The following is a 17,719-nucleotide window of genomic DNA, read 5'->3' on the forward strand; positions in this document are numbered from 1 at the left end:
ACCAGTAACCTACACTGCTATATAAAAAATACGAACCATTTCCTACACTGACTCTCCATGTCTCCTGTTCCTTTACCGCACGGTGCCTTGCTCATCACTATTGATGCCTCATTCCTTAATATGAACATCCCTAATCCTCATGGCCTAGCCGCTAGTGAATACTATCTTTCCCAACGCACTATAGATTCCAAATCTACAGCCTCCTTCCTGGTCACCATGACCAACTATGTCCTAACCTACAGTTACTTCTGCTTTGAAGGCATCACCTACAAACAAATCTGGGGTATAGCAATGGGGACCCACTCGCATTGTACTAGCCTATGCCAACCTATTAATGGGCCATCTAGAGGAATTCTTCCCACTCACCCACAATCCCAAACCCCTACTCATGTTAAGATTCACTGACAACATATTCATGATCGGGATTGAGGGTGAGGACACCCTATCCACATTCCTCCAAATCCTCAACACCTTCTCCCCATTTGTTTGTCCTGGTGCTCCTCAAGCAAACAAACCACCTTCCTTGATGTTGGCCTTGATCTCAAAGATACCTACATCACAACCTCCATGCAATCAAACCTACCAACCACCAGCAATACCTCCACTTTGACAGCTGCCACCCATTCCATCCCCTTCCATACAGACAAGTTACCCATAGCCATCACATTTGCATTGACAAGCAATCCTTCTTGAAATATACCAAGGGGTCACTGAGGTCTTCACAGACCATAATTACCTTCCTAATTTTGTACAGAGACAGATCTGTGGCTTATCTCTCGTCACCCACCGTCCAGCCACAGAGGAGTATTCCCTTTGTGACACAGTACCACCGAGGACTGGAGCAACTGAATCACATTTCCCACCAAGGTTTCAACTAGCTCTCATTGTGTCCTGAAATGAGGAGTGTCCTACCCACTATCCTCCTCACCCCCACCACCGAGGTATTCCGCCGCCCACTAAACCTACACGGTATCCTCATCCATCCCTACAAAAAACCCTGCTCCCAACTCCTTGTCTCTCAGCTCATATCCCTGTAACAAACTTAGATGTGAGGCCTGTCCCATACATCCTTCCATCAACACCTACTCCAGCCCAGCCAAAAGCATCACCTATTATATCAAAGGCAGTGCTACCTGTGAAACCAATCACGTGATCTACAAGCTAACCTGCAACCACTGTGTTTCATTCTACGTGGGCATGATAACCAAAAAGCTGTTTGTCTGCATGAACGGCCACCGACAAACTGTGGCCAAGAAACAGTTGGACCACACAGTTGTTGAACATACTATCCAACAGAATATTCTCCATTTTAATGACTGCTTCACAGCCTTTGCCTTCCTACCAACACTAGCAGTGTTGTGTAGGTAGAAACTCTCTCTGCAATACATCCAATGTTCTCATAACCCTCGGGGTCTCAGCCTTCATTAGTCACTGTCCTCCACCCACCTATCCCATTCCCTGTTCCACTCCACAGCCTTCTATTCCACAAGCACATCCACGGTCTTTTTACTTCATCTACATCTACATAGATACTCCATAAGTCACTGTATGGTGCATGTCAGAGGGTACCCTCTATCACTACTAGTCATTTCCTTTCCTGTCCCACTCCCAAACAGAAGAAGGGATAAACAACTATCTATGCACCTCCATATGAGTTCCAATTTCTCATATCTTGTCTTCACAGTCCTTACACGCACTGTATGTTGATGGGAGTAGAATCATTTGGCAGTCAGCTTGAACTGCTGGTTCTCTATATTTTCTCAATAGTGTTTTTCGAAAATAATGTCGTCTTCCCTCCAGCGGTTCCCATTTGAGTTCCTGAAGCACCTCCATAACACTTAAGTGCTGTTCGAATCTACTGGTACAAATCTAGCAGACCACCTCTGAACTGCTTCAATCTGACTTGGCAGGGGTATCAAACACTCGAGCAGCACTCAAGAACAAGTCACACTAGTGCACTATATGCTGTCTCCTTTACAAGTGGACCACTCTTTCCTAAAATTCTCCTGATAAAAAGAAGTTGACCATTCGCCTTCCCTACTACAGTTCTCACACGCACATTCCATTTCTTATCGCTCTGCAACATTACACACAGATGTTTAAACAATGTGACTGTGTCAATCAGCACACTAGCAATAATGTAGCCAAATATTACAGGTTTGTTCTTCCTACTTATCAGCATCAGCTTATATTTTTTCCACATTTAGAGCTAGCTGTCATTTGTCACTCCAACTACTACCATCCTTTTCAACCCCCACCGCCCCTCCCCACACCCCTGCCCCTACTGTCCAATCTTCTGACTGCATCTTGCTGCCCTACTCACTCTCCAATTCATCCCTGCCACTCTCACAAACAGCATTTTACTGTCCCCAACCCATACCCAGCTCTCCCTCCCTCTTCCACCCCAGCTGCCCCCACCATCCAGATTGATTCTCCCATTACGTGCAGTTGCTTGCAGTCTGGCCCTGGTGGCCAGAGCAGTGTCATATGTGTGTGAGCTGCTTTTACACGGATGTATGAATGTTGTCTGTTTTAGAAGAAGGCCTTCTAGACATAAGCTTACATGTTTAGTAGTCTTTTTGTTGTGCCTCTCTGTGACTCAACATATCCACTATATGGTTAAAATAATAATAATAATAATAATAATAATAATAATAATAATAATAATAATATCCTTTCAGTCCCAACTACAGTGAAAGAGATATTGAGTATTCGTAATTAATGATTTTATATTTATTCAGCAGTTTTACATGCACTATATGTTAATTTCTGCTCAATATGAAGCAAATGGCTATTTTTAAATTAATGTTTCATGTTTACAATAATCATAAGGCATTTATATTATGAAGATTTAAAATATGTAGTATCGTCCTCTGTAGATTAATTTTAATTAACAAACCATTAGAATTTTGAGCCTGTATATCTGCGAATTAAGCCACATTTGATGCTCTTGTAGACATGTTGTGAATTCCTTTTGGTTATATATTTTTTTCTCCTTCTCTCTCTCCATTTTCCTGCAAAAAAGAATGGTGTCATTTATTTAGATTACTCAAATATCACGAGAATTATGATTCCATATCATTACACATCTGTAAGTTGAATTGACAAACCTTTCTTGCTCTTCAAGATTCTGTATAATATTCTGTAGCTCCTTTTGGGGATGCAGTTGCTGCATAAATCTTGAGCTACTGAATGTCTGTCTAGACAAATTAATGTCATCAAGGACATAGACTGAATTTCCAGCTCTAGAATAGCTGTGATGGAATCTTGTTATTGTACCATTCTTCAAATCACTACTGGAAATATGACACTAATATAATAATCTGTGATCTTAAAATTACAAACTTTGTGGATTATATCATTAATGGCCAGCTGCATACTTACCTAGCCTGCATGTCTGAGCTAACAGATTCAGAAGACTCATTAGTTAAATATTTTGATGAACCCTTGTGAATCCGGTTTCTCAGCATTTTTAGAAAGGCAGTAGCTGCCTCTTTTGGAGTTATCTAATAGGGGGAAAAATTACAAATCCTCCCATCAGTGATGATAACTGTTCAAAATGCTTCTGGCATACAAGTAATGGACTCTACATAATTTCTACAACAAAGACACAACAGATTCATTGAGATCAATTTAAAACCAATAAATGCAGCAACAATAAGGCAGGAAGTTTCCTGCAGAATAAACATGTTAATTTGGTGACAATCTGAACAATTTTCTTGGGGGGACTAAATTGTTCCCTTGCTTGGACAACTGTATCTTACCTGACAGCAGTATTCCTGTATTGGGTGTTTCAGCTTATGATTCTTACTAACTTTCCCTGTAAAGAAACACGCTTGACATTGATTGTAGCTGAAACAATGCAAGCAGGTGTATCGAAGTCCAGTTATTGGATAGACTTTGCAGACATCACAACGGACGTAATGGCAAACTGGGGAAAAAGGAAAGGTATGTGTGAAGATAGTAACACAATTAAAATAATAAGTTAAATTCAAACATTGGACAATAGGAATTAATAATTACTGAGTCTTCAGCACTAATCAACAAAAAGATAAGGAGGTTTTCGTCCAGCTGCTTTTTTACTTCTGCTCATCATATGGTGTGTGTATATACATTATGGATAGACATGTATATTTTTCAGTACAGAACAAAAAAATGTTCAAATGTGTGTGAAATCTTATGGGACTTAACTGCTAAGGTCATCAGTCCCTAAGCTTACACATTACTTAACCTAAATTATCCTAAGGACAAACACACACACCCATGCCCGAGGGAGGACTCGAACCTCCGCCGGGACCAGCCGCACAGTCCATGACTGCAGCGCCCTAGACGGCTCGGCTAATCCCGCGCGGCTCAGTACAGAACATTTCTGCTTCATCTGTTCTTGTTTATTTTCCCATCGATGCATCGATGAAAATAAAATTTAACAAAAAAATGTATCCCTCCCTTGCAATATCATCAGCTTCTGTCTTGACTTGTATCAGTTTTCTCATGTGCTACACCAGTCAAAATATTTAAGTGATCAGAAGACACAACATTTATTATGCACAGATAAGCCTTTATCATTTTAATATGATACATGAAAAAAATATACTACAGATACAGGATAATCTTTCAGTCTTGCCTGTGTAACTTCAGAAAATAGCAGAAAACTCATGCAGGATAGTTCAGAAACAAATGAAGCAATAACAATACTGCTCCTTAAACCAATGTGTTGTATATATTCAAAGAGAGCACCAATAAGTTCTATGACAACTGTACTAGTGAGAACTACACTCAGTTCTCTTTGGTTGCATCTGCTTCTGGCTGACCTAACCCTGATTTATCTCTAACAACTGCTATTGTTTGAACACTTTCTCTATACACTTGTTTGGCAAAATATTTATGAATACAAACAACAAGAGTTCAATTACAGCAGAGAAATACATCTATAGCCTGTTTCCCAACATGGTCACCATGACGATTGAGGCTGTGTACTAGTTTCTAATACCATCAGCAAAAGACAATTATTAGATGACACATCTTAACTTGTAAATAGAGTATTTGCTGCAGTGAACATTTGTCACAAGTTAAACTGAAATTAAGTGGAAATGTAAATAAAATGTTAAGCTCACCTAATTCAGCTGATTGCATACGATATAACACAGAATGCCACATGAGTATCTGTGGCTCACACAGCAGCCATTCCATAAAGGAATCCTCAGTCAACCCTAAACTTCCTTGGCACTATAAAGAAAAATGATTGATCATACGTAAATTATTAGCAAAAATAATATACATATGTAATTTCCAGAATAATGGAAATAACTGGAATGGATTCATGACGCAGTCTTACTAACTAGATACTTATTAGTAACAGAATTTTTTTCCATTCACCAAAGGGTACATTATTTGTGGCTGATCTGAAATTTGAGGTAACAATGAACTTTCCCGTGGATTAAAGCATCTGCTTCTAGAAACTATCTAGGAACTACTTATGCCAATTATTAATGGCCACTGTTAATAGAAGATCAGTGAATATTTTAAAACAGGAGTCCATCTTGATAAATGAAGAACTGCAATAGCTGTTTAATCATCCTTTACTGAAGCAACCAGTTTCATAACTTATAGCTGCATCCTCAGATATTTCCACAGCTGTGGCTGTTCAGAGTATACTGTGTTTTGTAAAAAAAGGAATAATAATTTTTGAAACTCCTCCCATACTGTAAATACAGAGTCTGTGTTGGAGAACTGAAAAACACGAAACACTTTGTGTTGCTGCAGCACTAGTTTCTCAGTAACTGAGATCATGTTCTGCCTGGAGACTGTATCAACTAGTGGTAGTCATCACTTGACATGAATTCCAATATTCTATCTGTATTCTTCCTTGGACAAGGAAATGAACAGTCAGACCAAGAGTACTGAAACAAATATTTACTGCAGTCATTCACGCAATACAGTTTCATTAATTAACATATCAGTGAAATCAATTATCCTTTGTTGATGAAGTAAAAGCTTCTGACTCACAAGAAATTTGGATGGTAGAAGATTTGGCATTTTGTGCCACAATACTCTTTTCAAGTATCAAGTATTTACTAAGAAAATGATCAATTTCTGACAATGTAATGTAATTGTATGGATAAAAAAATCTACTCACCAACCAGTGGCAGAGCACACACGTAAAAGAATATTACAATCATTCAAGCTTTCAGAGGCAGAGGCTCCTTCTTCCAGCAGAACGGTTGAAGAGAAAGGAAGAATGGTGAAGGAAAAGGACTGGACATGTCTAGGAAAAGGGGTAGATTTTGGAAACATCACCCAGAACCACAGGTCTGACTTCTTTTACATACGTGTTCTGCCGCTGCTTTGTGAGTATATTATTTATCTACCCAATTATATTACAAGTATTTATTAAGCAGCAACAGCAGAAACACACTTACAGCGTTACAAAAAATGTCATCTTCTATTAGTAGAGGATCCTTTATGAGGAAAGATAGGGAAAAGGCTGAAGAAAATTGTGAAAACAGTTATTCAACAGGAAGAATCGCTCATGGGCTCAGGTCAAAATAAAAATAATGGGGCAACAGGTCCTTAAAATGAGGTCTCTCTAGACCCAGCATTCTGGATATGTATAAACTACTCTCAATTGGATGACATCTGTCTCCCACAATGTCTCATCAAAGTTGACAATGCCATTATTATTCTCATATAGACAAGTAAATCTACTGCCATAGTTCTTGAACAACAAAAGTGGAGAAGGACCTACAACAGCTGTCTCATACTTATACTGATATCACCTGCTGCAAGGACCTTCATCCTTGTTTGTCAACTATTTACAATGGGTACCAAAAACACATAGCTCTCCTAAGTCCACATACAGGTATGTAATAAATACAGCTATTTATTTTTTCTCAAAAATAATCAATTTTTGAAATACAATGTAGTTGGGCAAATAAAAAATCTACTTAACCAAGTGGTGGTAGGAGAATGCACACATAAAAGGTATTACAGTACAATCAAACAACGGAAAATCCAGGATGGGATGTAACAATATTATGAGAAGGGAAGTTGTTACTCGCCATGTTAGCAGAGATGCTGAGTTGCAGATAGGCACAATAAAAAGACTATCACAATTAAAGCTTTCGGCCATTAAGGCCTTCGTCAACAACACAAACACAAACACACACACACACACACAAACACACACACACACACACACACACACACACACACAAACACAGTCTCAGGCAGCTGAAAGCACACTGCGAGCAGCAGCACCACTACATGATGGGAGTGGCAACTGGAGGAGGGGGGGGGGGGGGGTAAGGAAGAGGCTGGGATGGGGAGGGGGAGGGATATTATGGTGGGGGATAGCGGACAGTGAAGTGCTGCAGGTTAGAGGGAGGGCAGCGGAGAGGTGGGGATGGGGGAGGAAGTAGTGGAAAAGGAGAGAAATTAAAAGACTGGGTGTGGTGGTAGCTGTGTACCTCTGGAATACGAACAGGGAAGGGTCTGGATGGGCGAGGACAGTGAGTAACGAAGGTTGAGGCCAGGAGGGTTACGGGAACATAGGATGTATTGCAGTGAAAGTTCCCATCTGCACAATTTAGAAAAGCTGGTGTTGGTGGGAAGGAGCCATATGGCACAGTCTGTGAAGCAGTCGTAGAAATGAAGGATATCATGTCTGGCAGCAAGATCAGCAAGGGGATGGTCAGTTTGTTTTTTTGGCCACAGTTAGTTGGTGGCCATTCATGTGGACAGACAACTTGTTGGCTGTCATGCCTACATAGAATGCAGCACAGTGGTTGCAGCTTAGTTTGTGGACCACATGATTGGCTTCACAGGTAGCCCTGCCTTTGGTGGAATAGATGATGTTAGTGACTGGATTGGAGTAGGTGGTGTTGGGAGGATGTATGGGACAGGTCTTGCATCTACGTCTATTGCAGGGGTATCAGCCATGAGGTAAGGGATTGGGAGCAGGGGTTGTGTAAGGATGGACAAGTATATTGTGTAGGTTCGGTGGATGGCAGAATACTACTGTGGGACGGATGGGAAGGATAGTGGGCAGAACATTTTTCATATCAGGGCATGATGAGAGGTAATCGAAACCCTGGTGGAGAATGTAATTCAGTTGCTCCAGTCCTGGATGGTACTGAGTTATGAAGGGAATGCTCCTATGTGGCCAGACAGTGGGACTTTGAGGGGTGGCGGAAGACTGGAAAGATAAGGCATGGGAGATATGTTTTTGTACAAGGTTGGGAGGATAATTTCGAACTGTGAAGGCTCCACTGAGACCCTTGGTATATTTCGAGAGGGACTGCTCGTCACTGCAAATGCGAAAACCACGAGTGGTTAGGCTGTATGGAAGGGACTTCTTAGTATTGAACGGGTGGCGGGTGTCAAAGTGGAAGTACGGCTGGTGGTTAGTAAGTTTGATATGGATGGAAGTATTGATGTAGCCATCTTTGAGGTGGAGGTCATGCCTAGGAAGGTGGCTTGTTGGGTTGAGCAGAAGCAGGTGAAGCAGATGGGGGAGTAGTTGCTGAAGTTCTGGAGGAATGTGGCTAGGATGTCCTCAGCTTCGATCCAGATGGCAAAAATGTCATCAATGAACCTGAACCAGGTGAGGAGTTTAGGATTCTGGGTTTTGAGGAAGGATTCCTCTAGATGGCCCATGAGTAGGTTGGCATCGGATGGTGCCATGCAGGTGCCCCTAGCCGTACCCCAGATTTGTTAGTAGGTACAGTGCAGTTTGTAAGGCAACAAGAGAAACACAGGAAAGTAGAGAAAGAAGGACAGACATTGAATACAGTGATGTAAAAGAAAATGGTAACAAAGGAAAACAGCACTGGGTTAGAATCGGAGAAAAGCCGTCACACATTATCTACAAACAAATCCGGGTTACGGCTATGGGCACCCACATGGCACCATCCTAAGCCAACCTATTAATGTGCTATCTAGGGGAATACTTCCTATAAACCCAAAATCCTAAACCCCTCACCTGGTTCAGGTTCACTGATGCCATCTTTGCTAACTGAATCAAAGGTGAGGATACCCTACCCACATTCCTCCAGAACCTTAACAACTTCTCCCCCATTTGCTTCACTTGATCCTACTCAACCCAACAAGCCACCTTCCTAGATGCTAGCGACCACCTCAAAGATGGCTACATCAGTACCTCCATCCATATCAAACCTACTAACCACCAGCAATACCTTCAATTTGACACCTACCACCCGTTCCATACCAAGAACTCCCTTCCGTGCAGCCTGGCGACCTGTGGTCATCACATCTGCAGTGGCAAGCAGTCCATCTCAAAACATACCAAGGGTCTCACTAAAGCCTTCACTGACCGTAATTATCCTTCCAACCTTGTACAAAAATAAATCTGCGTGCCTTATCTTTCCAGTCTCCCACCACCTCTCAAAGTCCCACTGTCCAGCCACAGAGGAGCATTCCCCTCATAATTCAGTACCACCCAGGACTGGAGCAACTGAATTACATTCTCCACCAGGGTTTCGATTACCTCTCATCGTACCCTGAATTGAGAAATGTCTGTCCACTATCCTTCCTACACCTCCCACAGTGGTATTCCGCCGTCCACCAAACCTACACAATATACCCCTGCTCCCAATCCCTAACCTCGTGGCTCATACCTATGTAATAGACCTAAATGCAAGATTTGTCCCATACATCCTCTCACCACCAACTCCTCCAGTCCAGTCACTAACATCACCTATCCAATCAAAGGCAGGGCTACCTGTGAAGCCAACCATGTGGTCTACAAGCTAAGCTGCAACCACTGTGCTGCTTTCTATGTAGGCATGACAACCAACAAGCAGTCTGTCCGCATGAATGGCCACCGACAAACTGTGGCCAAGAAACAAGTGGACCACCCTGTTGCTGAACAAGCTGCCACACACAATATCCTTCATTTCTACAACTGCTTTACAGCCTGTGCCATATGGATTCTTCCCACCAACACCAGCTTTTCTAAATCGTGCAGATGGGAACTTTCCCTTCAATACATCCTATGTTCCTGTAACCCTCCTGGTCGCAACCTTTGTTAGTCACTGTCCTCACCCATCCAGCCTCTTCCCTGTTCCCATTCCAGAACTACACAGTCGTCATTTCACCACCACACCTTGTCTTTTTATTTCCCTCCTTTTCCATTACTTCCCCCTCCCCTGCCCTCTGTCTAACCTGCAGCACTTCACTGTCTGCCACCCTCACCATACTATCCCTCCCCCTCCCCATCTCAGCCTCCTCCTTACCCCCACCCAGTCACCACTCCCATCATGCACTGCTGCTGCTTCTCGCAGTGTGTTTTCGGTTGCCAGAGACTGCAGTTGTGTGTGAGTGTGTGTGTGTGTGTGTGTGTGTGTGTGTGTGTGTGTGTCGCACTCACGCACCTGTATGTGTGACTATTGTTGGCAAAGGTCTTAATGGCCAAAAGCTTTAATTGTGTGAGTCTTTTTGTTGTGCCTATTGTGACTCACCATTTCCGCTATATAGTGAGAAGGTATTACGGTACGATAGCTTTTGGAGCCAGTGGATCCTTCTTCTGACGGAAGGGTTAAAGGGGAAGTAAGAGAGGTGAAGGAAAAGGACTGGTGAGATCTAGGAAAAGGGGTACAGTTTTGAAAAGTCAGCCAGAACCCTGGGTCAGGGGAGACTTACCAGATGGGATTAGAAAACAGACTGACTGTTGGGGACTGCACTGGATGAGATTTGAACACCTGATAGATTGAAGGTGGAAGGTAGGCTAATGTCACCTTTAAGCTCTCGGGTTCTCAAATCTTGCCCGGTGACCCCGAACCCCCCCCCCCCCCCCCCCCCAACAGTCAGTCTTGCCTTCTCATCCCATCCAGTAAGTCTCCCCTGACCCAGGGTTCTGGGTGACTTTTCCAAACTCTACTCCTTTTCCTGACTCATCAGTCCTTTTCCTTCGCCCCTCTTCCTCCCCCTTCAACCCTACTGCCAGAAGAAGGAGCCACTGGCTCCAAAAGCTAGCATACTGTAATAGCTTTTATATGTGTGTTCACCTGCCAGTCCTTGGTGACTAGATTTTTTTTATCAATTTATTGTTTCTTTTTTGGTTTTGTTTATGTTCCTGACGTTATCTGTCCTCTATATTATATTTTGTACTTTCAGCCTTTTGCAGCTAGCATATTGTTCTTCAGTGAATCAGAATACAGTCAACTTAAAATGTCCCCAAACCCTGTAGCACAGGCTGTTCCAACACCGTAGTATAGACTATTCAGCAGGCAACCAAACTGCACTTCATCTGTGTCTTTTCCTATTACATACACAAAGCATCCCTCACCAATATAGCATGTTATTTACATTAATAATACAAAATCTCTAGAGAAGTATCTACTGATTATTTATGTGTGTGATAAAATTAATGTGTTCATTGACAAACTCCATCAGTTCAAAAGTCAGTTTTGTATAGAACACCAAACATTTTCAAATGCCTTTCATTGCTACATTTGTCCCCAGAAACACTTTTCATGGTTTTGGAGCAAAACATGTGCAACTTCACCACAGTTTTGAGAAAAGCTCCGGATCATAAGTAGCATAGGAAATTAACTGGAATTATTTAGCACCCCATTTTCATTTTAAATGTGAACATTTTAGGTTAGGCTTTACCGTGACTGTTATCGATACTGAATTAAACAACCAGTTTACTTTTACCAGTCAGTGTTTATTCATATCCACAATGCATTTGAAACATCCATCATCAAGTTGATTTACATGTGTTAGTATGACGTGTGTGTGTTGTATTATGATTCTGAGGTAGCTTGTGACACTGTCTCCTGTGGTCAAAGGCTCCTTTCTTTGTTGTAACACTTCGCATGTAAACATTGTATTCCCTAAATGAATATGGTATCTCATCTTTGTTTAGATTATATGACAGTTTACATGTGATGTGTTACGACAGAGAAAGGAGCCAGTGGCCATTAGAGACAGTGCCAAAAGCTACCCCAAAATCGTAACACAACACTCACTCGTCACACTAACTTACGTAAATCCATCTGATGATGGAGGTTTAAACCTTCAAAACACATTGTGGATGTATTTAAACAGTGACTGGCAATAGTAAACTTTTTGTTTCATTTGACTGCATTTTCAGTTGCATCAATATACATGAGCTTTGGAAATGCAAATAAAAGTGACTGGTTTACAAAACTGCACTCTGTTCAAGAACAGGTATTTCAGCAACACGATGCTGTTGCAATGATTTCACGACATATGAGGTGTGACGAAAAAGTAACGGGAATTTTTTAATTTTGCAGTCTTCACACACCCATTTAAAAAAAATTATTGTGCTGTTGGTACACGTGTTCCTGAAGTATGTTTGCATTTTCAGCTGAATATTTAGTTTATCATTGACAGTCAAAAAGGTCATACATATTTTTAAGTACTCGGCGCATTTTTACTTTCAAAAAAAAGATGGATCAAAGAATATGCACTAAATTTTGCATGAAAAACAGAATAAAGTGCGGCATCACATTCTAAAATTTGACTGTGGCTATTGGTGAATCTGTTATGAGTGAGGCAGATGATTATGAGTGGTATAAATGTTACCAGCCCGTCAGCCATACAGACGTTACAAAGACAGGGTTCCTGATGGTGGGCAACAGTGGTTGTTATCTACTTGGACCGGTGACCAAACCATCACCCCGGCTCCGGCAATCCCGGCGTGAAGCAGCTGGACCCCCCCCTCCCCCACCCGCCATGGCTGCCGGCCATGAAGCAACTCAGCCGGGCTCTCCTCCACAGGCAAGAAGCGATAGGTGCTCGGAACACAGACAAGGGTGTTGTCTGGCGAGGAAACCACAACAAACTTTTTGATTTGGGCTTGAATGTACGCACTAGTTGTTCTGCCTTGCCATTTAATTGAGGGTGGAAGGGTGGAACTGTGACATGACGAGTGCCATGACAGGAAGCTAACTGGGGCCAATCATCAGAAACTAAGGTACACGGCAACCACTCAATAGGAGAAAACCTTGAAAGCAAACGAATTGTGACCCCAGCCAATGTCAACGCACACTGGAGAATGTAAGGAAGCTGAGGAAATGCACCCACAACCAAGAGCGAAGAGGAAGTCAAGAAGCGACCCGCTAAACCTATAGAAATGTGTTGTCCATGGCTGGCATGGAGTGAGTCAAGGGGACAGAGACGCTCTGGGAGCTGCCAGTTCTTGGGTACACTGCTCACAAGCTGTAATAAAATGAACAACGTCACCATCAATCCCTGGCCAAAAAACATGTTTCCTAGCTAACAGTTTAGCGCATGAAACTCCCGAATTGTCCTGATGGAGAAGAGACAGAACCTTGCACCAAAATGCAGCAGGAATGGCTACCCAGGGAAAAAAGTCTTCCGTATACTCCGTCATAAACAGAGAGGCGATACTGTAAGGAAAAACAGTTGTGCAAGGGATCCATAGCCTGACCTGGTGGTTTATCTGGCCAGCCCTGTTCAACAAACCGAACCACCTGGCAAACAACCAGATCAGTGGCAATGGCAGCTGCTAAGCACGAACTCACAATTGGAACACCCTTGACTGCAGCCTGCATTTCAGTATCAAGATGGAAGCACAGAAATTCTTCAAGATAAAAGTCAAGATCAGGACCCAAAGGAAGGTGGGACAAGGAGTCCACATTAGCATGTTTAGACATAGGTCGAAAATCGATTTTGTAATTGTAGAGAGACAAGAGCAGTGCCCAGTGTTATAGGTGGTATGCTGCATTGTCAGGCGAGGAAGAGGGTTAAACAATGAATCCAAGCATTTATGGTCAGTAATAAGGTGAAACTTGGAGCCATATAAAAAAAATATGAAATTTCTTCAGAGCATAGACTATGGCAAGAACCTCTTTTTCCACCTGAGAGTAACACTGTGGGGACAGAATATGAGATTTAGAGGCAAAAGCAAAAGGTTGTTCAGAGCCGTTGGCACATCGGTATACTAGGACTGTGTCAAGGCCGTACTGAGGCATCAGATGCCAAAACCATGTGCTGGTTTGGAGAGAACATAGCTAAACAAGGGGCCAAGAGAGTTTGGATTTCAACATTTAAAATGCATGTTCGCAATCCGCGCTCCAGCAAAAGAGCACTTTCTTGCGTAACAAGACATGCACAAGATGGGTCAATTTGGCTGCCCCAGCAGGAATTTATGTTAGTAGGCTATCTGCCCTAGAAAGGCTTGAAGCTCCTTCATGGACAAGGGGCGAGGCATAGACGTAACAGTGGAGATGTGGTCTGGCAAAGAACAAACCCCATCCTGTGAGATCTCAAACCCCAGACAAACAACAGAAGGTTGAAAAACAGAGATTTTGTGAGTTACACCATGAGTCTGCAGACTGTAAGACAGAAAATAAAGTGTGCAAATTTTTCTATTGACGGGCTGTGGAAGGGCCTGTGACAATATCATCCAGATAATTAATGCAACTGGGAAAAGGCATAACAATTGCTCTAAAAATCGTTGGAAAGTAGCGGGAGCACTAGCCACACCAAAAGGCAGGCACAAATACTGATGAAGACCAAAAGAAGTATTCAAAACCATAACTCGGTGAGAGTAAGTCTGCAGAAACCCACAGATATGCTTCAGACAAATCAATTTTTAAAAAGTACTGGGCACTCGATATTTTCTCCAACAGTTCCTCCTGGCATGGGACAGGTTACGAATCCATGATTGACTGCCTGGTAACAGTAGTACTGAAGTCACCACAGATGCAAAGTTTCCCCGAAAGTTTCCGAACTACAACCAGCGGAGATGACCATTCCCTAGCCATAACAGGTTGCACCACCCTAGAGATTAAAGTCTGTACAATTCTGCTTCCACTTGACCTTTCTGGGCGACTCCTGTAATTTGTAACACACCCTATACCTTCCAAAAACAAGTCCAAAAACTCCTCACACAGTGTTTCCAATTGGTAACATGCTACCTAATCGGACACAAGGTGAGCTGTATTGGTGACAGAAAATCCAAAGGCCTGAAATGCACCCTTTCCGAACAAGTTCTCAACGCCGGGATCAGCAACCACCAAAAACGTAATGGAACAGACCATTGACTTGTAAGAAGCAGATGATGTAAATTGTCCAGGTTTGAGAATTCAGTAATGTCACTGCAGCACCTATGTCAATCTTTAGCCCAATAACTTCGCAAAAAGCACTTAAGTTGATAAACAACTTGGGAGAAGTCACAAGCATCAGAGTCAAACAGTTTATGTCCACATCCACATCCTGATCAACCTAAGGAGAAAAAAAAAACACAGAGGTGATGCAGCTTTTCTTCCAGCAAGCATTAGCATTACAAGTAACCCAGTGCTTAGGGCATGCCAAATGTTCGTGCTGGACAAAACAGAAAGGACAAGATGAAAACGGAGAATGCTGACACTGGTGTAGTGGTAGTTGTGGCTGCTTGGTCTGGCTTTGGCCAGCTTGGCATTGGCTCACTTGTTTACCACCATCACTGCTGCTCCCTTGTGCAAGCTACCTGTTGCGCTAGTGGGCACATCTTCTGACACTACTGCCACATCACCCCATGCTTCAATATGATCACTGCTGCCTGAGAAACTTCAAAAGACGGTGCTATTTGGAAAGCTTCTGCCAAAGGTTTTTTTTCACAGAGTAAAGCCTTCTGGTGCAGTTCCTTGTCTGGAGGCAGATAGACGACTGCTTTGCAGACATTAGAGTCTACACAAGAATTATTATGGGCATCAGTAGCGAACTGACACTTATGGCTAAATCTGCCGCCCAGGCCCTGTATGACTGGTTTTGTTTCTTGTGGCACTAGAAGAATTCAAGTCACACCGCTATGATATGCATTCATTTGCGATGGTAGATGGACAACAAACCCCACATTTTATCAAAAGTAAGAGCAACCAGTTCTTGTAAAGGGTCAAGCTGACACAGTAATTGATAAATTTTAGGTGGAACTCACGAGAGGTCAAAGGCTTTGCACAAATTTGAGTCTGTCACACCAAAAGCAAAAAAATATTATCTGAGTCTTTTTTTTTTTTTGTAAGCTTCCCAATCCTTGATCGACTCATCATATGGAGGAAAAATGGGTGGAATAACCAGTGGAATGGCACTCTATCTGTTAATGGAAGCCGACAAAGTGATTACAGCCGAAGTAAGCTGTTCAGTCTGGGCCAGTAGCACAGCATCCATAATGAATAAGCCTGATGAAACCACATTGAAAGACTGCACACACGAAACCATTCCAAATTCGTTGCCAACTGTGTAGTAACCAATTAATACACAGAAACGATCCAAGTCACACAAATATGACTTTAATGATAACCTCTGAACAATAACCCTCTCTGGACTCCACAAGACACAGAACACTGGTGTGCGTGATGCAGAGAGAGAGAGAGAGAGAGAGAGAGAGAGAGAGAGAGAGTCAGTCAGTGCTGCTCCATGCATATATATGTGCGAGTCACCAGCAGATGGCATTGCGGGGACAGCGCTGTGTGTACGCCTCCCACAGGTGGCCTCCAGCAGCTGGCCAACTGAAACAAGCACATGTGGCAACACCACACTTAGTGCATTCACACTCACATGCACTAGTAGCATGATACAGCATACAGCAATAGAACCATGCATGGTTGTGGAAAAGATAAATGCCCCCTATCGGTAAATTTAACAAATTTTTGGAGAAATGATATGCAGCCTGTAAGAAAATGAAGAGTTCAAATAGCAAGCCAGCACGAAGCAAAAGAGCAGAAGGCTGAAAGGTGGAATAAATACACAGACAGGCTGTATAAATGATTAAGTTTGATGGCTGTATTATGGAAAGGGAGTAGGAAGTGGATGTAGACGAGATAAGAAAAGTAACACTATGGGTCACTGTGACAGACCACTGATATACAAAAGTCAAAATATAAGGCAAATGGGGTAGTTGACATTCCCTCATCATTATAAAGATCCTTAGGACAACCAACCATGACAAAATTATTCTGCCTCATATGTGTGACATATGGGACATGGAGAACATCCTTAGTCTTCACGAAGAATATAGTAATCCCAATGACAAAGAAAGCAAGTACTGACAGGTGGGAGTATGGTTGCAATAGAGGGAAATTTAGAGGGTAAAAGTTGTACAGGGAACCAAGTTTCGATTACAATAAGGAACAGATACAACATGACCAGGTGGCTAGTTTCATCAACCACAGCTTATTGCCCCTACTTGTGATTTTCAGTGGCTTTTATGTACTGGATGCATTAGTCAAACCTGGGAGATTCCTCACAGTGCTCTCAGGTTTGCATATACTGTAGTTCTGAACTGTACATTGTGAATGTTTCTGGTAAACAAATCCTGACAACAAGGCTAGCGTAAATTATGGGGTAGCCATTAGTTGTTCCACTGTTTGGGTCCAATCTGTATTTTGCTGATTATCTAAAATATTGTCAAATAATGATCTAGAAAGGTCACTAAGTGCTTTCTCTAATTTATTTATTTATTTATTTTTTTGAAAAAAAAAAAAAAAAAAAAAAAAAAGGTCAAATCTAAAACGCTGTGACTCCTGAGGACCCAAGGCAGCCTTTTGCTCCAACCTTGGCATAAGACTGACATCTGCCACAACCACTTAAAAAAGGCAGTTCTTAGTACATGCTCAAAGGATAGCAAATGCTTGTTAAAAAGTAGTTGTAACTTTGGTGAGATTGCTAGCAGTCTCGAAAAAGGGCAGAAAATTCAGAAACCATCTACAAATAATGAGAATAGAATGGG

The 17,719-nt window shown here is 42.3% G+C and overlaps 1 protein-coding gene across 2 annotated transcripts in view; it reads right to left on the bottom strand.

Moving 5' to 3' along the window:
• Positions 1–17,719, bottom strand: part of LOC124798392 (dystrophin-related protein 2-like) — a 107,479-nt gene that overhangs the window by 58,622 nt on the left and 31,138 nt on the right. Inside the window, exons 5-9 of one of the 2 annotated variants that reach the window (XM_047261768.1) lie at positions 5,115–5,226; positions 3,765–3,931; positions 3,385–3,506; positions 3,111–3,293; positions 2,900–3,014 (exon numbers count right to left, since the gene is read on the bottom strand). In XM_047261768.1, the coding sequence (XP_047117724.1) occupies positions 2,900–3,014; positions 3,111–3,293; positions 3,385–3,506; positions 3,765–3,931; positions 5,115–5,226 (699 nt within the window). Of the gene's footprint in view, positions 1–2,899; positions 3,015–3,110; positions 3,297–3,384; positions 3,507–3,764; positions 3,932–5,114; positions 5,227–17,719 lie in introns of both variants that reach the window. The other variant, XM_047261767.1, reaches the window with a different exon arrangement.

Source organism: Schistocerca piceifrons, chromosome 5, assembly GCF_021461385.2.
Source record: "Schistocerca piceifrons isolate TAMUIC-IGC-003096 chromosome 5, iqSchPice1.1, whole genome shotgun sequence".
Taxonomy (NCBI): Eukaryota; Metazoa; Arthropoda; class Insecta; order Orthoptera; family Acrididae; genus Schistocerca; species Schistocerca piceifrons.